Source organism: Pimephales promelas, chromosome 14, assembly GCF_988280905.1.
Source record: "Pimephales promelas chromosome 14, fPimPro1.hap1.1, whole genome shotgun sequence".
Lineage (NCBI taxonomy): Eukaryota > Metazoa > Chordata > Actinopteri > Cypriniformes > Leuciscidae > Pimephales > Pimephales promelas.
Genome location: NC_142782.1, coordinates 32,741,671 through 32,767,425, shown reverse-complemented (window position 1 = coordinate 32,767,425; position 25,755 = coordinate 32,741,671). Strand labels below are relative to the sequence as shown.

Sequence of the window (25,755 nt, the reverse complement as noted above, 5' to 3'; positions counted from 1 at the left end):
AGGTATATTTTATACCTTAAGTTCCCAGGAATCAAACCCATGATCTTGGCATTAGTGCCATGGTCTACTCTTTGAACTGTAGAAATGGCATTCTAATAAACCAGTCACAATTTAAGAAAAAAAGAGTGCATTTCAGTTAGGGGGCAACCATCCCCTTTTAATTTTAATGGTATTTGGTTAAAATGTGGACTACAGTATATGAAGCTTTTGAGACAGTCAATAATTCCTGGTTTATTAAAGCACTCTTATAGTAATTTTATGCCACCCAAAATGGGGTTTGTGAAGAAACTAAGAGGCTTTGTGAATTGATATAAAGCTAAAAATGAAATAAATCCATTTAAATACATTAAAAATGTAGAAATAAAAAGAAACAATTACTAAAAAAATAATAAATATTTAGTTTATTTGCATTTTACATGAACATTTACTGATGTCAGAGAATTGCGGTCATGCAAATGTGTTGTTACATTAGTGAAATTATATTAACCAAAAAAAAAAAAAAGTTTTAGTTCTACATGTAGATTAGTGCAAGAATATTTATTGAATGACTTATTGAAGTTAATGGGTTTCATATCACTTCCTAACTTGTCACATGGCAAAAACAAAACAAATGAGAAATGTTCAACATGGACAAAAACCAACAATGGAAAGACAACAAAAGAAAAGATGAAAATCAGGGTTATATTTTAATATCAAGTTAAGTTTTCCTCCAAACACCAGCGAAATACAAGAAACTACATGTTCTTAGCTTCATCACTCCAGTCACGATTTGAATTCAAACGAAACACTTTGTAGAGCTGTCAATCACGAGGGCCCCGCCCTCCAGTATCACACTCAAAAATTCAAAACAAGAGATATAACCGAAGAAGAAAACATAATAATGTGCGTAAAACATCTCGTATGGTGATCCCACCCAACGTAGACCAGGCAGGGCTATAGTTTAAGCTACAGATATTCCATTCACAGTTGTCATTTCCGCCCCACGCAGGGGAAAACTAACTTCACCGCCGTCGCTGGTCCTGATGTGGATTCTCTGAACACACGCATGCAATGGGGCTCAGAAAAGGTGCAAACAACAAAACTCGAGGCACGGCTGAAGTGACACTAAATTGGCCTCTTGAATTTCCCCTCCCCCTCCGAGAAAGCATGAAAACAAAGTAAAGAAGTGTGGCACAACAACACAGTTAAAAACTCTCACTGGACTATTCAACTATGAGGTTTCAAGGTCTTTTAAACACACTTTGCTTAGTAGAAGTGCTACTAGATCATGTGAGGGTGAGACACCGTTCTAGAAAACGTCCAGTTTATCTTTTTTTGGAGTAGACGTGTGTGATTTTTAGTTTTTAAACGATGGCATTTTTACTGTATTACAATAAAAATTTGTGTAATACATAGTATTTTTTTAGTAAAAAAGTTCACTTTGAAATTAATTTTTGGTATGTTTTAGCTTTCCTCAAGGGCATACAAGATGTAGGCGTCTTTGTTTCCACAGTATTTTCAATTTTGATATTTTTAGGTCAAACCGTTCTTGTCGGTCAGTCATATAATGGAGGTCTATGGTCACCACCTCAAAGAGCGTGCACAGAGAAGTCCAAATTAAACATGATTTAATGACTCGTAAATGTAAGTGCACATTGATGGGCTAAGACACGAAACGAGCGGTTATTAATGTGTATCAATGCAACGAGCACAGACAGAGTACTTGGACGTGACTGTGATTACAAGAGATAAAACGTTATACTGTTTGTTTTCACATACAAACCGCTCGTTTCGTGTCTTAGGCCATCAGTGTGTACTTATATTTACGAGTCATTAAATCATGTTTAATTTGGACTTCTCTATGCATGCTCTTTGAGGTGGTGACCATAGACCTGCATTATATGACTGACAGACAAGAACAGTTTGACTTAACACCTACATAAGCTAAAACATATCAAAAATTAATTTCAAAGTGAACTATCCCTTTAAGGGGAGTGAAACGAACATAAACATAATGTATACTATAAATATTTTACAATTTAAATATTTTTTCACAATATGGTAATGAGAACATTTGCTTAATTGTCATGCAAATAATACCTCGATATCTTAGGTCTTTATAAATTAGAATATAATCATGGGATGAAATATGACCCAGACGTGTTCACAACAGATTTAATCTGTATATCGGTAAGTGTTATGAGTATTAACAGCGTATTATACACAATCCCAGAAACACTATGACTAATATCAACAGGGTGTTCACAGTAAAATCAAAGGCCTTGTAAGGTGTTGTTAAGATGAAGTGACCGACAGGACAAATAATCCACTCAAACCAGGCAGAGTCTACGAGAAGTGCGAGGGACTCGTGTTGGGTTTGGCGGTGGAAACCCTTTGGCACTGAGATACACAGTCAGAAACTGCAGCGAGCAGGATATGCATCAAGGCAAAGAAGAGAGTATAAGTTTGCATGTAGCTTTCCTAGTAACTACTGCTGGGTTACACTTTGTGTCCGTGAAGTACTGAGTATTAATAATTAACCACATGTACTTACTATAGGGTTAGGATTAGGAATAGGGCTTGGTTGCATGTAATTGTGCATAATTTATAGTTATTACAACAGTAACGAGTAACAATGACATCAAGTGTTACCCTCAGCTGCTAAAAGCAAAGCTTGAGTTTCGTATCCGTCACACTGGATCTTTCTGGAAGTGACTATTCAGAAAAACTCCATCCCAAAACAGAACCGAGAGACTACATTCTACATAAAATAAGTCTTGAAAATAACTGTAACAGTCCAAGATAATGCAGCAAGCGCACATTATGTTAAGAATAACTTCAAACAGTCTCTGTAAAAGTCGCATGATTCCGTCGCATGAAGGGAAGTAATTCAAATGCACAACATTACCTCTCTAGAATGATTTCTCTAGTGTGAAACCTCACTAAATTTCCAATTAGGAGTCAATAAACTTGATATAGAGATGGCACTCAAACTGTGCGTCAGTCCACAATTTCCCAAGATCCCTGGCCACATCTAGGAGCACACAGACTCCATATTAGTTGCATGTGAAACGCGTCATGCAGCAATAAAAGATAATATGCCGTGGTTGTAGTGATGGAGTGGCAACTGGGGCTCTAGCTTGTGTCAGTGAGTAATTCATTTCAGAATATGTCCAAATAAAAGCATATAAAACACGTCAGTAAGCCACGGCGTTAGAGAGCGAGGAACGGCGACACAGATAAAGTTTAACAAGCGAAACGTCTCCCAGCAGAGAGGGTGATGGGAAACCAGGACCGTGGATTAGAAACGATAAAGAAACGATAAAGAGAAAGACAGACGGGGGAGATAATGAGAGAGAGAGAGAGAGAGAGGAATCATCACACGATTGGCCACCGCTGTGCCACGTCTGCTCATGATGGGCCGTCCAGGCACTGGGGTCTGATTCGGTTTAAAATGAGCTGGTGGAGGGGGTTGTTAACCTCTTCCCAATGTAGACCCTAAAAAAAGGACATAATATTTGTATAATATAATATTAATAAAGTAAATATTTAACACGCACAAACTAATGTTCGGTGAGATTCCTGCTCAACAGGGGTCTCATTTATAAAACTGTGCGTTACTAAAAGTGTACGTGCGCCCAAAAACCAAAAATGTCGTACGTTAAAAAAAATATTTAGACTCATACGCAAGAACCTGCGCAGAATTCACTTTATAAATCCCAGTCAGTGTAAGATTGTGCGCACATGCGTCTCCTCCCCGAAATAACCATATATGGAGCTTACAGCGCCTAGTTTAAATATGCATATGCATCCTTTGCATATGATTATCCATTCACTGTACCAGACATTAGGAATATGATTTATTCATTTCATGAATAAAAATAATTTAGTAGCCTATCCTTGCCTTGTTTTTGAACGAATAAACCAAATAGAGTGCCGAAGTTACGACGTCACTCTGTAGGCCAAAACGCGGAAGTGAGTTAGCATTTTAGCACAATTTTTGAATGGGTTTTTACTAAATCGCCTGAAATAAGGTCTGTGGTGAACAAAGCCTCTAAATATTTTCACATTTTGATCTATGACATAGAACAGTGTTTTTTTTAAAACTTTATTGTGTCTTTTTGTGTTTTTTAAAAACTCTATATAGGCTTCAAAATGTATACATTTTGGATTAACTTGTAAATATTATCTTGATAGACAAAACGTGTAAGGGTCACAACTCTATGTTAAACACAGATCTTATTTTTTGCGATTTAGCAAAAGCCTATGGGGAAAATGCATTGCTTTTCGACCGAGGGAACCCATGCGCTGCTTGCTTCCGAGTTGTCCTACAAAGTGACGTCATCACTTTGGCACTCTATAGTGTAAAATACATTTTAGGGAAAGTTTTTCTGGTCCCACTTTATATTAAGTGGCTTTAAGTACTATGTACTTACATTTCAAAATAAGTACAATGTACTTATTGTGCTCATGTTGTATTGTAAATCACTTTTGGTGCTATTGAGGTGGGATACGGGTAAGGTTAGGGACAGGTGTGCTGGTATGGGTAGGTTTTTAAGGGTAGGTTTAATTGTAAGGGATGGGTCAGCTGTGTAATTACAGATGTAATTACATAAATTAATTACGGCTGTAACTACATGCTGGTATTTTTTTAAATATAAGTACAATGTAAAAACATCTATGTACACAATAAGTCCATTGTATCAAATTATTAATTTCAATGTAAGTACATGGTACTTAAAGCCACTTAATATAAAGTGGGACCGTTTTTCTCGATCTTTTCCACTGGCCAAATAGTATTTTAATTGATTTATATTTTTAAATGCAAGCAGATAGACCTTGTTGTGCATTATTTGCACAAAACCATTTTCTCTGACAATCTGCTGACAATATTTATATGTTGCTTTGAAGCGACTGTGATCCACACAGGTCGAGCTGGTACAGTATATGGTGTGTGTGTTGGCACTCACCCCAGTCCCAGAGCCAGGATGTGGGTGAGCAGCAGCGAGGGCATGAACATTTTGAGGAACTCAGCGGAGAACACGCCTCCTTTCTTCATAGCACCCGTCTTTCTCATGCTCAGAGACACCGAACCAGAGCGCTTCGGGTGGCGGAAGTGAAATTCCCTGTGAGCGGTCAGAGAGAACCATTATACTAATATCTCACTTAAACTGCAGAACACTTTTGTTGGTACCTTACTGAGGGCTAATGAAATAAAAAAAATAAAAAATAAAATATATATTTTTTAAAAATAAAAAAACAAAAAACAAACATATTCATAAAATATTCTAAGTATATTGGGTTTGTTTAGAAATTAATACATTTTCCATGTGCCAGTTTGTCACATGTGACCATACACACATAATGGTTTAATATGGGTTCATACTTCGGGGGAATGTTCTCTGGTCGGCTGGACCAGTCTGCCACCCAACTCTCCCCTTTATCCATGAGGATATCATCCTCTTTATCCCTCTCCAGACTATCATCATCTGACTAAAAGAGATGAGAAAACAGCACTCATTAAGGTGTGCTCATTAAATAACAGTACTATCACGCTAGATCACTGTACATTACAGAGTACCTGACAGTCTCTTTCGCTGGGCATCTCCACATCAAACATGATCTGCCCCTCATCCTGGTCAGGACTGTGTGGTCGAGGTGGGCTGTAAACACAGATAAATACAGATCAGAGAAAAACCAAATCAGACGCCTGAATCATGTGTGGGGTGAATTACACTGTATTTGAAAGCTGCAGATCTAAGAAAAAAAAAAAGTGAAGCGAAACAACGAGCAAGATCCGCTGCTCGTGTGTGTGCAGTCTGGTACAAAACACGTAACATTACGATTATAACGCAAGACTATAGAAACAATGACAGACATTAGCCTCAATAAAGCTAGCTTCATTCATTGAGAGAAAATGTGCGCCTTTGGGGTTTGTAGTCTTTGTAATTACGTATTTTCACAATCAAACTGCGACTTTCTTTACTTTAAAATGTATCTTTTAAATTGACAAACATTATATGTGCAATTCAGGGCACAATTCAAACGAGATCAAAATATTTGTTGTCTCTCGCCATTGACTACCATACAATATTTTTCCAAAATAAGGTCCAATGGCGGTCGACCGGAAAGGGAGGGACTTAAGCCCCGTTCACACCGCCAGCGACACGCAGCGACAAAGCGACAAGATCCCATTCATTTCAATGGAGCGCTGGCGACATCCGGCGACAGTGACCGTTGGCGACAGAATGTGGGCGTGTCAAGCGACAAGAGACAAGCGACAAAAGTTGAGAATTTTCAACTTTATGCAAATGAGAAGCGATTTCCGCGAGCGACAACCAATAGGAAAGAAGACTTTCAGTGGAGCTGCAGCTCACGTCACCGTCTCGAGTGCAGTGCAGGCAAGACAGAAAGAAAGAGTTTGAGGACGATTTCACTGTTTTATATGATTTGACTGTAACCACATACATGGATAATAAAATGATGCATGGAAAAGAAACTGTCGACAGTGAGTTTGATTCATACATTTAACGTTATAGTTCGAGTGTTGTAATTATATGATGCACGTTAGCACTTCTGCAGTTCATTTTACAAATTTCCCTGCATTACATTGACTATTAGGGACAAGAAAATTGATTATTTGTCAAATTTGAACGACGTTTTTATAATTTGTGTTTAATTTTTATAATTTAAGTTTAATTTGTTCATTGATCGATCGTTGATCTAAATGATTTAATCCACTGAACACAGCTGTGGAGATATAAAAACACTCTCCCAACAGCATATGGTTTCTTTTTAGCCTTAAAAGTCATTTATTCCCAGTCAAATTAAAATTATATATCACTTGTGATGGTCTTTTGTATAGATATGGCCAGACGTGCAGTCTACCAATAACACAAGAGCGACAGCACTACGAACGCCCACAAGCGACATCACAGTACAGAGCCTAGCGACACACAGCGACAAAATCGCTGGCGGTGTGAACGGGGCTTTAGGCTCTCTATAATAACCCTGGTTTGGGTGTAGACCACTCATTTTTGGCCAATCAGAAACATTCTCTTCCTGTCAATCATTTTGAGTGCTTGAGTAGAGCAAACCGGTCATACCTATTGCAGGATGAACTGCTGGGGCTGGACTCGTGTTGGGCATCCAGCAGGATTTTCTCCATGTCTCCGTTGTGGATGGAGGAGGAGGAAGGCACATGCTCCAGTCCTCCTGTTAGGACCTCCTCTTCCTCCTGCACGGCCTCCAGGGCCTGTGAAGCCTGGGACTCGCCTTGGTTGCCATTCCCCAGCAGAAGCAACGAGGGCAAGCTGGCGTTCTGCTGCTGAGTGTTTCCGTTCATCTCCAGCTCCACCCAGGACCCTAAAAAGACAAAACAGTCATTAGCATCAGCTCCTGCATTTAAATGGGATTTCTTTTTATTAAATCCAGTGAAATAATTTAGTCTTTCATGAGAGTTTCTAACCCTTAGTGTACATGTCCGCTGGTGTAGAGCTGAGCGGGCGTTTTCAATTCATTCTCTAGGCAGACTCATTCAGGGGATTGTGGGATTGACATCAGGACAGAGTACGCTATGAGAGAATGCCTGCATTTTAAGCAAATGGGAGCCAAAAACACAGACATTTTGCTCAAAAGTGAACACGAGACTGCCTTCTCTGTTGACCTGGTGCAAACATGAGACACGTATGCTAACCTCACTGTTGCTAGGCAACACAAAGATCCACAGACGGGTCCCATGATGCTTTAATAACATGATAATGTTGCTAGGCATTGTTTTGTGGCTGCTATTGTTTTCAAGTTTCTGCTGTTGCTCCAAACAAAATAGGTGTTTAAGTAAATTCGATTAAAGGGATAGTTCGCCCAAAAAAAATCAAATAAAAATTCTGTCATTAATTACTCGGCCTCATGTTGCTCCAAACTTTCGTTCATCTACGGAACACAAATTAAGATCTTTTTAATGAAATCTGAGAGATTTTGAAAGGACGCGAGTGCTTTGTTTGCGTAAAAAACATAATTTACCACTTTAATTACAAAATGTATTTACATTATGATGTTTTTACTATGTTTCTGGGCCTTGAAACGGGTAGCTGCGTAGACTGTCAATGGAGGGACTCCATTTTTTATAATGCTAGTTGAAAGTCTCTTTACATACTGATAGCAATCACTAAGTTAAAGGGATACTCCACCGTTTTTTCATATTAAACTATGTTATTCTGTTGATACAAACCTCTCTCGTCTCAATCGCTCTGGCGCGTGGGACACTTTGATAGCACTTAGCTTAACCCAATTCATTCATTAGGATCCAAAGAAGGGACCAAACGCCTCCACGTTATCCCTATTTAAATACAGTTACACGAGTAGTGTAACTCGGTGTTTGGTCGCTTCTCTGCTTGGATCCTATTTAAAGAATTGGGCTAGGCTAAGTGCTATCAAAGTGTCTCGCGCTCCAGAGCGATTGTTTACACGCACTGATCAATATCAACGTCGAAATAAATCTGCAGTAGTCAGGTGGTACAGGTCAGTGCTCTTTAAGTTGTTTGTTTATTATTATTGTAATGTTATGTGCTTTGAGACACGGTGACGCTTTGCAAACTCTGCTGTGCGCGTTCATGTTTTTGAAGGAGGCGTGGCTTATGCTTTCAAAGCTGCTGCCAGACTCTCTGAAAATTGCCTGATGCCTACCCCTACCTTTAAAAAGGTCTTAATTTGTGTTTTTAAATTGATCGAAAAAGTTTTACGGGTTTGAAACAACATGAGGGTGAGTATAGGGTTGGGTATCGAGAATCGAGTATCGATTGGAACCGAGACTAACTTTTAGTTTTTCCCGGAATCGTTCAAAAGTTAAAATTTCGATTCCTAGTTTCGATATTCACAGTCCACCGAGTGGAAGAAGAAACCGCTGAACAACACCAACGAAGAAGCATCTACCGGAAGTGTTGGCATAACCGCGCGAGTCGAACATGAGTACCTTACGTCGGCGATCCAAAGTGTGGCTTCACTTTTCTAAAAATAACGAAATCTCGGCAAAATGCAAAATTTGTGACAAAAGGAGTATTTTTACAGAAGGAGTATTTCCTTCATAAAGGCCGTTGGTTAGCAAGGTTAGCTAAAAATTTTTGACCCTGCCTCTTAAAAGAATCGGAATCGAGAATCGTTAGGAACCGGAATTGAAACAAGGAATCGGAATCGGAATCAGAATCGTTCAAATTCAAACGATACCCAACCCTAGGTGAGTACTGGTAATTAATGACAGAATGTTCATTTTAGGTGAACCAACCCTTTAATTTAATCATGATCACAACTAACCTTTTAAAACACCAAGGGAAATAATAAACAACATTGCAGCACTAATAAGCCAGCATCCTGTTTAAATGAGCATCATCTTAATATGGCAAAATCCTTCACTAGAGGCCAGCCCACAACAATGAACTCTCCTATTTGCCACAGTTATGGGCACGTTGCCATGGCAGACTATTTTCCACCAGCTCTTGTTGTCACACTGCATCACAACAAACCTCTTGCATTGAACAAGGGACCCAAAGCACATCTTAGTAACCACCAGAACAACTGCATAGCAACACCTTGACAACATGCTGACGAGTTCTGCATGGGCGAGCTCCACTCACATTCTAAGAAAACATCAAAACCCCACATCCTAGGCCAAAAAGTGATGAATGACTGACTATCGATGTGGTAAAATATTCAAATGAATGCACAAATATTATAACACACCAGCTCAAGTTGCACTGATCCTGGAGCAGCTCTGATGGAATTCACTGCAGGACAGGAGCGGGAGGGATTATGTAATCTCTGGCACATCAAACCACTCGCTGCTTTTCCTCTCCCATCCCCCCGCTGTGTCTGTAACCCAGATCTGTCTGTGTGCCACAGACGCCGAGAAACCTACTATTCACCACCACTAAATGATAACTTGTAAACAGAATGACTCATTTTAATGAGTTTGCACCATCTGAAAGCTCTCTAAGAAGCTATGCATCTCAAAAGCTATTGAGTTTCCCATCTAGACAGCATTTTTAGGCATCATACATGCTGTCTAGGTAGGTAGGCAAAAGACAGAATAATTTTACCCGAGTGCAACAGAATATTCAAGAAGAATGATTGTAAGATGGGACTTGATTTTATCCACCAGGAATTGATTGGATGATGAAAAGTGAGATTTGATATGAGGGGCTGAAAATAAGAGGGCTTGATGAGATCAGCTAAAAAGGAAAATCTGAAAAGATAACAGATTTGTTTCGTCTTTAGAATAACGTGCATTAGTGAATTTTGCACGACAAGAGAATGAAGGTGTATTAAGAAAAAAAAAGCATCTGCGTTATATTCAAATCTACAACGCTTTTGCAAGAATTAAGAGTAACTATATGCACTCCAAACCATGTATTGTTATGCACAAATAAACAAAATAAACAAAATAAGGAAATATGGCTTGCACTTCACTTCGTATGTGCAAGTGCAACCAAAGGAATTGTTCAGAGGTACAGAATGAATGTGAAAAATGAAGAAAATGTGCTGAGGTCACAGACCACTTTGAATACACCAAGATGAAAAAAGAGGGGGGGGGGGGGGGGGGGGGAATAACACAGGGAAATGTCTCAATATAGACTGCCATTTCAGGACAGGGCGGGCATAGACAACATTAACTAAATTATTTTAAATTAACCTTTGTGTTCACTTAATTGTGCAATTCTGATAAAATTCTGACCAACTACTGAATATAATTTATTAAAAATGTAATAAAACCCATATTATGGGGTATGCTTAACTGAAATAACCCAGCCAGTTTCTACTAAAACTAAAACAGAATGGAGCAGACAATGAACAGTAAAATATTAAGGCCATAACCAGTTAAATTAAGCCGAAATATTGTTAAGCTCTCCTAGTTTCATTAGTTATTTACACGCCCCCGCCTCCATTTTTGTCAGAACCCCTCTTCGCATTGTTTTGATACCAACGTAGCCCCGCCTCCACGCCGCTCGAACTTAAAATCAAACTAACGGTTGGCTAACATTCCGTCAATCATTAATAGTTGCCAGGCAACGCCACGTCATTCGCTCTCATTCGCGTTGACGCCGTTCAATCTCCCGCCCTTTAACCCCTCCCCTAAGAGAAAGGAGGAAATTCCAGCCATTGAGCGAAGTGAGACAATAGATGTTGCATAACAGCGTTTTAAAGCTCCATAGAAAAATAAAACGTGCACATACAACAGATTTAAAGCGACCTTGGGATCCCTCCCGACGTTTCCCTGCAGAAACATGGACGGGGTTTTACCGTTGAGTCCCTGTTCTTCATTGTTGTTGAGCTGCGCGGCGGCTGTGGTGGACATGTTGCCTCTCCAGTCACTCACGTCCCCTGCTCGTGAACGCGCGCGTGCTCATTCATCTGCGGCCCCTGAATGGCTCCACGTGAACGCAGGTGCGACGTCATCACATTCGGAATATTAATTTCAAATAAATTAAAAATGCACAAAACATAAGTCAAATTTTAAAGTAGCCAACACTTTAAAATTTAACTTATGTTTTGTGCATTTTTAATTTATTTAGTAGATGTAGACATACAGAACGATAAAAAATAAAAGATACACACATATTAATACAGTTAAATAGACATAGATACAAATAGATTGATGGATACATATATAGTTAGATATAGATAGAAACAGACATGACAGATTATACACACACACAGACAGACAGACTGACAAAGATAGAAAGACACATAGACAGACAGATAGAGATAGATGCACAATGCTGTCTGATATAAACATGCTGAAATCCTGAAAATAACGTTATTTGCCTTCAATGACAGTCTATACTTGTATTTGCATATTACGGATGTCGCCCCGAAATTGAAAGACAACATAGAGCGTCTGCAATAATGACAACCTAAAAACCCGCTAGTACGGTTCACAGATCACCAAAACCTAAAATAGCTCTGGCACAGATTCATTTCTGGATGTCCCATTTGTTCCTGCTAACCTAAATATGGGGCAGATGTTTAAAGAGAAGTGATTCTACTCTGTGTAATGTTCTCTTACCTGCTTTTATAATAAAATCACCCTTTTAATGAATGCTCCTTTCCTGGAAAAATGACCCCAAGAAGTTTAGTTTTTCAGTCTTAAAATTAAGTTTTATTTTTACATTTGGGATTTTACAACTATTAAGATAAAGGGAACATAATTCTGGGTTTGTTCATATACAGCAGGCCTGATTTCCATGTAAACGCACTCCATTATACAGAATCATTCTGCACCAATCAATCAACAGCTCAAGACAGTCACGCGACTGCATTAATACACTGAATACTGTCAACGACATGATTTCGATTTTCCAAAATTTATATAAAAATATCTAGAGCATTCTTTACCTCATAGGAACCATTCTGTATTAAAAAGCCGCAAATAAAACGACACACACCATAAGATGGCGAAAATCAGAAGAGATTATAAAACATGCACATCTGCACAAACAATTACTTAAGACTTCAAATATTTGTGTGTCCCTATTAAAAGAGATAAAAAGTCTCCCTTCCCACAAAGACTAATATATTGCATAAAATTAATGCCACAATTAGTTGTACTTAATGTAGGGAATAATGTAGCTATTCAGGAACCCTGCAACTTCAAGTCAATTGCACTTGTGGATAAATGTCAGGCATTAGACTGAGCGTTAGGTGAAGGAAACGTCCTGTTGCGCCAGGCCAGAAGGGAGCGATCAGAGCATGAGGTTTCGTACAACCGATTCAGTGTTAATCATCATTATGCAAACTTATTAAACAGGATTTTCTGGGTCATTTTGGTTGGGTGTTTCGAGACCCAGCAGTGCATGGGGTTTCAGATTAAAGCTAAGACGGACAGATCAAAATGTGCAAAATAAAAACAAAACCAAAGTACAGTAATACAACTAAAAATCCCTTCTCCGGCCTACAGTGTATCAATTAACGTAATAGAATAATCCAAAGGTTTTTCATGTACTACAGTTGTTAATATTAAGACTATGAGTTTCAGGAGAGAGGTTGTGCATGGATACCCGATTAGCATGTATCCCGCCTTACTCCTGGAGCTAGGAATGGGGACGAAGCAGTTGGAAATTCCTAATTCAGTTTCTCCTGGAATATGTAAAGGTTATTGACTGTCGCCAACGCGACAATGTTATCCTGAGGATGCCAGGAGGTGTAGAGGATCTTTCTGCTGAAGTCCAGGCAGTCCACGCCGATCTCGTTCCTCTTGCGTCTGCTCCCCGCGCACACGCGCCAGGTCTTGAGCGGGAGGCCGGGCGAGCCGCTCTCCCACGAGGCCTCGAGGGTCGCGTCGCGCTGGGCGTCCCGGTCGAACATCCGGAAGAAGTTGTTGTAGGACCCCGTCATGACCTCGCTGAAAATGGAGGGATGAAAAATAAGGAGAAAATTAGGCAGATTAATAAGAAAAAAAAAAAACAAGCCTGCCAAACGATTAATCACGATTAACAACCAAAATAAAAGTTTGTGTTTACATAATATATGTGTGTGTTTGTGTGTGTATATATATATATATATATATATATATATATATATATCTATAAATCAGTATAATTATATATTTTTTTTATATAAATAATATTTTTTTCTTAAATATACATGCATGTGTATGTTTGTATTTATATATATACAAAATAATTTATTTTCTATATTTTCAAATATATATATATATATATATATATATATATATACATACACACAGTATAATTTAAATTATAAATAAATATTTTATATATAAATAATATTTTTTTCTTAAATATACATGCATTTGTGTGTTTGTATTTATATATATATATAAAAATAATTATACAGAGCACCCACATATATTATGTAAAAACAAACTTTTATTTTGGATTAATCACGATTAATCGTTTGACAGCCCTAATGTCTTTATGGCAATGAAAAATAAAACAACTGTTACAAGCAAAATGTAACTATAAAATGTAGGGCTGACAGAGATATAATATATCTCAGCCCAAAAGCCATTGCTGCAAAGTAAAATTTGTTTTTAAAAAAAAAGTAGCCATTTTTTCAATAAATAAGCTACGGTAAAAACATTTTTGTTTTCAAATGTGAATGGAATATATGTTGAAAATAAAGAGTTTAATTTCATTCACTCCTTTTCAACAGTTATTACTGCCATTGAGTGTTATTATTACACTACTGTTCAAAAGATTGGGTCAATCAAATCTTTCAATGTTTTTGAAAAAAATCTCTTCAAAGCTGCATTTATTTGATCAAAAATAGAGAGAAAAAAAAGTTAAATTGTGAAATATTTCAATTTAAAATAACTTAGTCCTGTGATCAAAGCTGAATTTTCAGCATCATTACTCCAGTCTTCAGTGTCACATGATCCTTCAGAAATCACTCTAATATGATGATTTGCTGCTCAAGAAACATTTCTTAATCTTTTGTAACATTATAAAGCTCAATTTAAAGCATTCATTACTGAATAAAAGTAATATTTTTTTTTCCAACCAACAACACCTTACGGACCCCAAACGTTTGAATGGTAGTAATAATAGTAGTTTAAAAATATAAAATTGTAATCTTTAATATCTGCAAAAAAATTCCCCAAAATGATCATAAATATTCTATATAATGTAGTTTCATGTACCTAAGCTCCAAATCAGGAAGTTTCTGAAACAGCATTGTGTGTGTATTTTTGAGCGCTCTGTTAGTCAAAGATAAAAGCTCGAGTCTGATATTCCCTGTGTTCAGTGATACGGACCCCACAGTGAGAACACAGCTCATGCCTATTCAAGGTTTGTTTTGCATTTGCTTTAATCATAAACTGAAGATGCTTTAGTCATTAAAAGAACGTGCGTCATGATGCTGTACACGAGTCACGTCTCCTCACCTGTCGTCGCCCCCCCAGCAGCACTCGAACTTATCAAAGATGCAGTCGTTCTCGTACAGAGAGCACAGCTTACTCCTGAGATAACCATGAACCTGAGAGGGGTGGAAATCAAGAGGTCAAAATCAATTTACACAATAGTAAAAGGTCGGAAGGCCGCAGTTTCATGTGGAGCATTTGGATATTTTTAGAGATTAGAGACTCAATGAACAACATCTCAACACTAAATTATAAAGGCCGGTCACATATAGACGCCTGTCTCAAATACAAGCCGGTGCAGTTCGACGATTTGGGAAAATAAAAGCCCGGACTACTATTTGAAGTTTTACGGTATGCGTGTTTGATAAATGTCTTAATACAGGATGTTTCAAATTCAATTGAATTCAATTAAACATCTACCAACGACTAAAAGTGACATATCAACAGCAAAGTCGGTAATGCATTAATTTTGGAATCATGACTACTGACATGCAGACTAATTATTAGTGATTACTAATAAAGCTCGGAATTTATATTAACAGTCATTTAAATGTATCATTAATGTAGTGCATCATAAGCTAACTTTTCAAAATCTAATTACATCCTGATGGCTTCTCTTTTATTACCTGCTGGATATTCTGAGCCAAAAGACTTGCATTATGGAAAAATTGTATTTCCAAGGAATGCAAAAATCACCACATTAAATTTAAACAAGAAATAGAATAAATAAGAAATAAAAGAAAAAAGAAATAACAACAAACAAGAAATAAAAGAAAACATTGACCACTAGGTGGCATCCCTGATGCCACCTAGTGGTCAATGTTGTTAAATCAGTATTTTTTTTAGAGGGGAAATTAACACAAAAAGAAAACCATTTACTAGTTTCAAGCCTCTTTCATGGAAAAGATGAAACTTTAATGAATGTATTAGTTGTTATTTCCCATGTAATTACAATTAATGTAGAGTCAAGGTTAAAAAAAAAAAAAACATATTAGAAAAGCGGTTCTTCTGAATTCATAAAATATCTTTAATTTAAATTCTCGTTAATAATCCAGGGAGTCTTTAACAGCTGCAAGTGGATCATGGAGTCGAGATACGAGAACGAATCAATGTCGACTAAAGTCTAGTGAACTGGATCAACCCATTTCCTCTTTTACAATGATCCAATTTAACAGAACAATTGGTTCACGCTACTCAAACAACAGATCATTTTTACCATAAGCAACTTTTATGATGCTTTTCTAAATATAAAATCCCCAGTCCAAATTAATTGCATGAATAAAAGCAGGACATTAATTTCTCATTTAGTGTTGCCCAGAATATTTGGAACATGATCATTTTTAGATGAATTATTCCTATAATTTTTTCCAAGTGTTTGACTGCCTTGGTACACCAAAGCGATTTGGATTATTGGATATTTGGATTATATTTTTGTTTTGCAGCACAAAATGTCCCACATTGACAGAAACATCACCTGGTAATATGCCAGTCACAATTAATGATTAATCATCTGATCATGGTTATACGATCTAATCCCAATTATTTGAGATAATTGTGCAGTTTAAATTTCAAAATCACATTTAGCCAAAAAAAATAAATATATATATTCATACAAAATCGGGCTTTGTTGGTTTAATCAGACTGCCTTATATAATATTAATTTTCAGAGCATTAAAATAAATCACATTATTTTCATTATTTCCAAGTGAAAAAGTAATTTAATGTATTAGGCCTAAACTGTGACGTGAACAAAACAGATTTTTTTGTATGACGATGAATCGCCAGCACAAAATCCATGATCTCTACCGGCCTACCTGGTATATTTCCACCGGCCGACTCTCCATGTGAAGGTCCCAGATCTTGAGGGTCAGATAATCTCTGGTCATCATGTATCGGCCGCTGTGACTGAACTTGACGTCTGAGATGGATGAGATGATTTCAGAGAAGAAGGACCGTGTGCTGGGGTCCTCGGGCTCCTCAAACACTACACAGAAACACACGGCGATGAATGAGTTCTGCTCCATCAGTGAAAGGCAAGTGAAACTTCAGAAACTAACGTTTTGAGTGTTGGTCACACAGAGCGGACGCCCGCATGTCACACAGGCGCACTGAGCCCTTGCTGCTGCCGTACACAAACGTGTTGCACTGGAGCGGGTGAAACTCTGAAGCCGTGATCACCTCCGTCAGCTCCTCCATGTTGGCCGGCTTGATATCAACAATGTCTGAGTCGGTGGTTAAGGGCTGAACTTCAGTAAGACAATATGAGGAAAAAACATGAAAAACAATTGAAAGGAAGAGGTAAATCACTAGGGCTGGGTATTGAGACAAATTTCACAATTCGATTCGATTTCGATTCACAAGCTTGCAATTTGATTCGATTACGATTCGATTCGATTATTTTGGAGATCAGTTACAATAAATGGCAATTTTTCTCAAGGGAATCAAATCTCTTAAATGCTGTAAACTATGGTCTATATATATAGTCTAGTTGTAGCCTATAGGCTTCATTAGCCTAATATGAAGGTAATAATTAACTGTTTTGTAGCTATACAAACACTTAAATTACACTTTTATTTATTTTTATAATAAGAAGATTATATGAAATATAAACATTTAAATGGTGGTAGTCATAAAAACTTGCCAGATTTATTCAAATATGCATTAAATATTGAAGAACACTAACGAGTGTGGACTAACGAGTTTATGTGCGTTTTCTGAGGTAAATATGACGATACATGACATTGATTACAAGCTGTCTAACTGACGTCTTTCCACGGTTGAAACGCTGATTGACCGAATCAATGTGACATGATCCGGATTTCGATAAGTTGTACTCGATCTTTTAACACACTTTCAGATGCTCATTCATGTTTATTTGGCGCTGTGACTGATATTATTAAGCCGGAAGAGAGATCAGCGCTGCTGCTTCTCCAGAGCGAAAGAGTGAATTTCTAAAGAAAATGGACGTAATTTGAAAATTGAGACTTTGTTTCATATCAATAGTAACAAAGGACAAAGATTATTGCGATTTTTAGGATGCGCGCAGCCGCGATACAATGTCCCATTCATTCAAATGAAACAGGATGACTAATCGATTCTTGAGATTTAAGAATCGATATCGGTTTGTAAAAATGAGAATCGATTAATATCGAGAAATCGATATTTATTTCCCAGCCCTATAAATCACCCAATCAGCTGCTTTGATAACTACTATGAAACATTCATCAAGATACATTTACTGGAGATGCAAAATGACGTCTCGTTTTCTGTGAGTTTTGCTTAAAACGAGAACAAATATCTGCCGAAAAATTAATTTAATTCAAAGGGAAACTCAATGACATTTGTTCATGTTTCAAGACAGTATTGTATGAATAAACAAAAAAAATGTATAAACTGGATACTGAAGCTTCGGTCGGTGAAGTCCAGGTGCCACAGGTTGACCCTGAGGTCATCGGCGGACAGATACGTCTCGTTGTCGCTGTTGACCGAGATGGAGTTGATGTGGTAGGTGTGAGCGTTGGCGTACACCCGCCGTGGACTCGCCTCCACCATCAGATCCATCGGCTGGAACACGGGAACCTGTGCGGAGCAAAGCGTGTTACTCGGATGGGTTTGTTAACGCATTAGCACAATCCTGAGAGTGTGTGAGTCTGAACACACCCGTAGTGTTGTGAGCGATGACGGATGCCTGTAGCGGCCGTCCTCTTCTTTGAGGTTATACCCCTCTGGTCTCTTGTCTCGTTCACTGATTTTCCAGAGCTTGATGGTTTTATCTGCATGCAACAAAATAATAAAGCATTGGCCACATGTATAAATGAGTCTGTATTTGCGCCAGTGTTAAACTAAAACAATTTTCAGTAATTGAACTAAAGCTCAAATCAAATATAAATATTAAATGAAAAACCTAAAAGACAATGAGAAATGTAATGTTATCTTGGAAAACGAACTTAGTTAGTTAGTTCGGGTTAGTTCACCCAAAAATGAAAATTCTGTCAGTATTTACTCACCCTCATGTTGTTCCAACCCCGTAAGACCTTCGTTCATCTTCGGAACACAAATTAAGATATTTAAGATATTAAGATCGCTCCTGCATACAGTCCATAGGCTTCTTGAGGGACTGGCTCTTGCTGTCCCCGAAAAGTCATTAAAGACATCGTTAAAATAGTCCGAGTGACTACAGGGGCTCAATCTTAAGTTTATCAAACGACGAGAACACGTTTTGTGCGCAAAAAAACAACAAAAATAACGACTTTATTTCAACTATCACTTCCTTCTCCATGAGCCTGTAAGTCAGTTAACGTAGTGTGATTGCGTAGAGCTACGTCACACGTAGGCTCACTATTGGCCGACGCTGGTCATGTGTGTGTGATGCGTGTGACGTACAATAACAGAAGCTTACGCTATTAAACTAGTAACCTGACTCGCGCAGAGGGAGAAATAAACTAATAGTGAAATAAAGTCGTTATTTTTGTTGTTTTTTTGCGCACAAAAGTGTTCTCGTCGTTTGATAAACTTAAGATTGAGCCACTGTAGTCACTTGGACTATTTTAACGATGTCTTTAATGACATTTCGAGGACAGCAAGAGCCAGTCCCTCAAGAAGCCTATGGACTAGTATGCAGGAGCGATCTTAATATCTTAAATATCTTAATTTGTGTTCCGAAGATGAACGAAGGTCTTACGGGGTTGGAACAACATGAGGGTGAGTAAATACTGACAGAATTTTCATTTTTGGGTGAACTAACCCTTTAAGTTCAAGATGAGGTACTAAAATGACTAAAACTTAAATTATTTAAAACTAAATAGAATTATAAAAATTGAATAAAAATGACAAATTTATTAAAACAAAATTATTAAAACTTTAGAAATTAAAATAAATAAATACTAAAAATATTAATAAATAATAGCATCTAAGTAATAAAATATTAATAAATAATATTTATAAATAAAAGATATTACTAAATAATAGTATCCAAGTAATACTAAAATAACACTTCATTCATCGGTTCGCTCACCGTTTGTCGACAACAGGAAGTGTGCAGCATTTTTCTGAGGAAGCCAGCGGATCTTGTTGATCTTTTCCTCGATTTCCAGACTCTTCAGATAGTCGAACTCTGGCTCGTGACTCTGGAACGTGCTGTAGACGTTATACTCCGCGTGGCACTGTGGCAGGTTCTTACTCTGACAGGACACACAAATACCACATGTAAGGGGATAAAACACAGCTAGGTGTGCGTTACATGGTTTTAATGCACAGCCGTGGATTTTCCTGCTTATACCAAGGTCGCCCTACAGGTCGGAAGCGGAATTGTCCATCACCGCTGTCGTAAATAATTTAGCCGACTGTCGCACGCACACTCGAACAATAAACATAGACGAGGTGAACAATATCCATAGACAAGGTTTCATGAAAGTATGAAGTATTGCGACATCAGAAACGAAGAAAAAACTAAATAATGACCATTGAACCGCTTGACGTAAAGCAAGACAAATTTGTAGTTTTCTTATGTCTCATTAGAACTACAGAAACGCGACCCTTACATTATAGCAGATACAGGACCTCAAAGCGAATCCAGAAGTGCCTTTCACCCTGTTACGACTTAATGAACCACTGAAACCATTTTGGAAACATTATTTTAAGGTAAAAAAAATAAATAAATCGTACTTAGTGTTGCTTTAAGGGCCGGATCCATTTCTTTTTCTGCAACACAAACACGATTGAGCTTCTGCAAGAACCAATGAGGTTCACTCTCGTGTTACGCAGCACGTTTGAACTTCAGCAAGAACCAATGAGGTTTGTTCTCATGTTACGTTTAAAAAAAAAACTTCATTTGTGTTTCGAAGATGAACGAAAAATGTATGGGTTTGGAACAACATGAGGGTGAGTAATTAATGACAGAAATTTAATTTTTGGATGAACTATGCCTTTAGGGTTAATACTAGACAGTAATTCAGGTGATACTTTTTAAAATGAATGAGTTAAACAGCCTCTAAATAAAACCGTTGGCTACAAATTAGAAATATTGATCTGAGTTGAAATATATTATTAGCTCTTTAAACACAGCTTCCATGTAGAAAGCAGTTGCTAGCAAGCGGCAAGATCAAACTAGACGGATATATGGTACATTTATACAACTTAATACACGGTACTTCACCACAAAAATAATTATGAGGGTAAGAGATATTGATTTGTGATGAAACTGTTTTAAAATCGTAAAATCCATTACAGTCACAAAATGGCAAGCGTAAAGCGCCAACTTCAGTTACCAAGTTGAGCCTGTGTTATTAGTGATATGGGTTATTAGAGGGGGATAAAATATTGCTGAATTGTGCGATTAACCAATCAGAATCAAGTATTCCACAGAGCCGTGTAATAATGGTGCACAAGTAATGCTGAAATACCACTGAGTTGCATATTACTACTGTCACCGTCCCACAGGTGGGACGTTTGCCACTATATTTTTAAAACAATAATATCTTAGTAAATACCTTAAATAATATTGACAACCTATATATCATTTGAAAGCTTACAATCTCTAGTTTCCATATTTGGTGACTGATTTTCAAAATATATTACAGAGGAGCCATAATTTATCAATATAAAACAAGAATATTTTCATACTCATAAGGCATGTTCAGACCTTTATTTTAAAATAGCAGTAAACATGGAAAATCGTGAAAAAATGGTAGATACCTCAGTTTGTTTTCATGCCAAAAGTTCAAAAGATAGAATCCATTCAATTATTTTGGAAAAAAAAAAGGTCTGAAAAGTTTGAAATATCAAGAAAAAAATAATAAATTCACCATTTGTGACGTGGCAGCTAGCTATGACTTACATGCGTGTTCGTTGTATGTGTTTCTTAGAGGTTCAATTCATATCAAAATCTGCCAAACTTCCCATGCTACTTCTGAATAGGATCTCTACTTCAGAAATTGTATGAAAATTGTGAAAATAATGGTTCATATCACTCAAAACACGAATGGAAATGCAGGCGCCCTTATATGGGCAGTAATGGAGTCTGATTGTGCCCTAGTGAAAAAGTTTGGTACTGCGCTCAAACTAAATCTTACTGAAAGCTCATTTTTTGAGATATCAACCTAAAATTTGAAACACAACTTGTTCAGATTTTTGGCTTTGATCTTTCTGCCATTTTAGAGTAGCCCAGGTTTTGAAAATATATATTTTATGTAAAATATGAATAATTAATATTTTTACATTGTACATTTCCATAAACTCAAACTTCTATAACTTTTTTTCTGTTTCACTTTCTTAATTTATTTCACTTCTACAAAAATCTGCCAAATGTCTTCTTTAAAACAAGACCAATCATATGTCTATATTCCAAAGCATTCTTGAATTACAGCCATTTAAGTTCGAAATGTGCATTTTCATGTCTATTCAAAAAAGGGGGGTGACAGTTAACAGGTTAAAGGAATACTCCATCCATAAATGAAGCTTTTAATATTGCATATTCAAACCCGGCGTGTCGGCACGTGAGAACCAATAACATTCTGTATGTTCCCAGGTTTGAATATGGCCTCCTTTTGCATTTGGAATAACAATGTCAAGCCCATTTATGCTCCACCCTTTATAATTGCTCTACGTAATGACCAGTAACCCATCTCACCTCTTGTTCTTGCTGGAAGATCACTATTCTTCCGCCCCGGTCTCCTGTGGCCAAAAGCTCCCCGGAATGATTGAACTCCACCGCAGAAATGATGTCAGCTGCAACACACACACACACACAATAATGAATAATTGAATAGATCAACTATGAGACCATATTGTTTCACTGAATGTTTCTGAGAATATAAGTGACTCTTGTATTTGTGCGTGTGTGGGCGGGCACATGCGGAGCCTGGCATTAAAAGCATCTCAGGCATCTGTACACGCAGTGCCATCGTGCAACCCCCCATCCCAGCATTCCCTAAGAATAACAATCTCTCTCTCTCTCTCTCTCTCTCTCTCTGTCGTATTATTGTGACGGGCAACAGTGTGGTGCTGGGCCGTGCCATGTTCTGACTCAACCCAGAGAACAAATCCTTTATGTTTACAACAATTTAACCTCATATATAAATATATGTAAACATACCGAGACCGGTCACTGAAACGCCACTAAATAATTTCCAGAACAATCAAAGAAGTTTTATTCAGAATTACTTTCTAAATTATAGCACTCAAAAGGGCACTTTGTAGCTAATGGAATATGTTATAGTAAATGAAAAAATGATATACAAATCTCTCTTTCAGTATTTATATAATATTATTTCCACTTGTCATGTTACATTTAATTTGAAATGTCAAGTTTTTTAGAGATTTCCATAAATATTCCATGGATATAAATCACAATTTGACAATTCTCTCGTGTTTCCATGAGCTTAAAAATGTTTGCATAATGCAAACTCTTGAAAAATTAATTCTAGTGCTATCAAATCGATTAATCGAGATGAATCTAACAAACGTTTTTGTTTACATAATAATTGGGTTTGTGTATATTTTATGTGTGTGTGTGTGTGTGTGTGTGTGTATATATATTAGGGCTGGGCAATGATTAATCGCAATTAATCGCATCCAAAATAAAAGTTTGTGTTTATATAATATATGTGTGTAGTGTGTGTATAATTATTTTGTATATATAAAATACACACACATGTATTTATATATTTAAGAAAAATGTGTTCTTAAAATATCAAATATTTATACATAATATTAATTATGTAAAAATATATATATATAAAGTACATGCAAATATTTCTTAAATATATACATGCATGTGTGTATTTATATATACAAAATAAGTATACACACTATACACACATATATTACGTGAACAAAAACTTTTATTTTGGATGCTATAATTCGTTGCCCAGCCCTAATACACACACACACACTCGTTTATAAATGTGTATGTATATATATATATATAAACACACATTTTTACATATCATGATAAATCATATCATAAACTTTAGGAAAGAATGACATTAAAGATAAAGAAAATAATAACTTTTGTTAACTGGGATAATATTCAGCACGGTCACAAAAAATGATACCGAGAAGAAGCTTTGAAGATCCTTTGTTAACTGATATTGTTTTACAGCAGTAACTGTGTTATTTTGGGGTTGTGGGTTTCTTGTGGAGTCAGGGATGTGTCTTACCTTCAGCTACATCATCATCTACGGCTCCTTTGACCTGGGACAGACACCAGCGGCTCTGGCCGTCTCCATCTCCTGGAACCGAAGACAAATTCACACTGTATGTCCAACACGAGGACCACATTAAAACCCCCCTATCTGTGTCCACTTCAACAAACAGTTCTGATCGAGAAATCTTCATGAAACACAGACATATCCAGTGAGTTCACATGGATTTGAGATTGAGGACGAGCTGTTGATCAGGACTGTGTCCACACCAGCACAGTGTGTGCCAAACATCTGAGCACAGCAGCATCAAACATCTGACGATCTACACATGCATCAGACACAGAGGTGGACCTTATTTCTGCTTCACCATGACTCGCAATTCAGAGCACATTTAAATCACAATCAACACACACACATTTAACAATCTCCAAACATTGCCGACTACAAAATGTGTCGGAATATCAGCTTTACTTTCTAAGCGACGCAAATACATCGCGTAGCATTTCGTGACTGCATGAATCATATTTAATATAGCGAAATTAAAGTTGCTTATATATACCGTCCATGCTGGGCTGGATCTGAATCAGTCCCTGGGCCTGTTTATTTGTCGATGTTGATTTCAAGCGTCTTTTCCTCTGACTCGGTTACTTCATGAAGATATCTTAACAAGAGAATGTTTGTTTTCTTAACAAGGAGCTGGAATACGGTTTGATTTCATAATTCCCTCCGTACAGAAGCGTGTTTAGCTCTTCTATCATTCCGCATACACGCGCTGGTTGTGCGTGATCCGGTGACGTCACGACTCACGCAAGAAGGCGAAGCCCGACAGCGACCACGCGCGGTCACCATCCCGAAACACATTGTTTTTTTTTAGATAAATACTTAAAGGGATAGTTCACCCTAATAATGAAAAGTCTGTCATCATAGATATAGATCATATTGAGTTGTTCCAAACTTTATTTATTTCTTCTGCTGAATACAGAAGAAGATATTTAAAAGAATACGGGTAATCAACATGTTGAAATCATCCCACAACTGTTTGGATGTTTTGAATGTCTAATTGAAGAGAATTGGCACTGGCTGGTTACTTCCGGGTTCTGGACTGGCTGCAGTAACGCGTCTCTGTCCATGCGGGGGCGGTCGCGGTCGAGTGCAGAATGAATGGGAGTCAATGGGGTTTCACCCCCAAAAATCCACGTTTCTCAGGATGTAATTTTTTGTCAAGTAATTTGAAAGTTGCATTCAAAAGGGAGGGCTAAGATAATACACTCAGCTGAAAATTGCATTTTTAAGTTCACTTATCTGCTCTAAAAATCCGTTCAAAAATGTGATGACATCACACAATAGCAGAATGCTAGCGTGTTCCGGCCAACAACGGCCTAATCTGTATGAAATCAAAAGGACATAAGTACTCGTTCATTCAACTTTTGGCCTATAATCTATATTGAACTTGCGGAATCAACAATAAAATCTATTTTGATTTAATGACAAGCAGGTGAAAGAGACACATTTAGCCGTTTAGCCTCATAGACTCCCATTCATTCTGAACTCGCCCGCGATCACCTCTAGTGGAATTCTAATGGAACTGCAACCAAGGTGATACACAACGGGGCTAATGGGAAGTGCCAAGGCTCTCCGTTAGATGGGCTCTGGTTATGCTAACTTAATCAGGACAAAGGTAAACTGCGCTCCACCTAGCTGCTAGTTTAGTAACAGTTCTACTGCTAACAACCATTCACACATGTAACGTACATTTCTATG

At 37.4% G+C, this 25,755-nt stretch overlaps 2 protein-coding genes across 4 annotated transcripts; both read right to left on the bottom strand.

Moving 5' to 3' along the window:
• Positions 1-386: 386 nt before the first annotated feature.
• bnip3la (BCL2 interacting protein 3 like a) lies at positions 387-11,403 on the bottom strand. 3 transcript variants are annotated; one of them, XM_039674929.2, is made up of 6 exons: positions 11,272-11,403; positions 7,086-7,344; positions 5,561-5,642; positions 5,366-5,472; positions 4,950-5,105; positions 387-3,477 (listed from the first exon to the last, which is right to left on the bottom strand). In XM_039674929.2, the coding sequence occupies exons 1-6, from the start codon at positions 11,324-11,326 to the stop codon at positions 3,429-3,431; spliced, it is 708 nt and encodes a 235-aa protein (XP_039530863.1). In that variant the 5' UTR covers positions 11,327-11,403; the 3' UTR covers positions 387-3,428. The 3 variants fall into 3 exon arrangements, with proteins under 3 accessions (XP_039530863.1, XP_039530872.1, XP_039530881.2); XM_039674938.2 differs by having other exon boundaries at positions 11,205-11,337; XM_039674947.2 differs by lacking the exon at positions 11,272-11,403 and adding an exon at positions 7,448-7,578.
• Positions 11,404-12,943: 1,540 nt separating this feature from the next.
• ppp2r2aa (protein phosphatase 2, regulatory subunit B, alpha a) lies at positions 12,944-24,837 on the bottom strand. Its single transcript, XM_039674960.2, has 10 exons — positions 24,554-24,837; positions 24,010-24,081; positions 22,479-22,576; positions 19,866-20,031; positions 18,512-18,624; positions 18,253-18,430; positions 16,909-17,073; positions 16,666-16,835; positions 14,876-14,967; positions 12,944-13,372 (listed from the first exon to the last, which is right to left on the bottom strand). Exons 1-10 carry the CDS (start codon positions 24,558-24,560, stop codon positions 13,093-13,095), a joined length of 1,341 nt encoding a protein of 446 aa, XP_039530894.1. The 5' UTR covers positions 24,561-24,837; the 3' UTR covers positions 12,944-13,092.
• Between the last annotated feature and the right edge of the window lie 918 nt (positions 24,838-25,755).

Excerpts from the sequence above, each read along its gene's own strand:
- bnip3la (XM_039674929.2), bottom strand. The coding sequence starts at position 11,326 with ATGTCCACCACAGCCGCCGCGCAGCTCAACAACAATGAAGAACAGGGA. Across the intron at positions 5,643-7,085 it reads AGCAGTTCATCCTGCAATAG|CCCACCTCGACCACACAGTC; the intron begins GTATGACCGGTT and ends CTGTGTTTACAG. Across the intron at positions 5,473-5,560 it reads CCAGCGAAAGAGACTGTCAG|TCAGATGATGATAGTCTGGA; the intron begins GTACTCTGTAAT and ends CATCTCTTTTAG.
- ppp2r2aa (XM_039674960.2), bottom strand. Across the intron at positions 17,074-18,252 it reads CTTCACCGACCGAAGCTTCA|ACATTGTTGATATCAAGCCG; the intron begins GTATCCAGTTTA and ends CCACCGACTCAG. Across the intron at positions 14,968-16,665 it reads GGCCGGTGGAAATATACCAG|GTTCATGGTTATCTCAGGAG; the intron begins GTAGGCCGGTAG and ends CACCCCTCTCAG.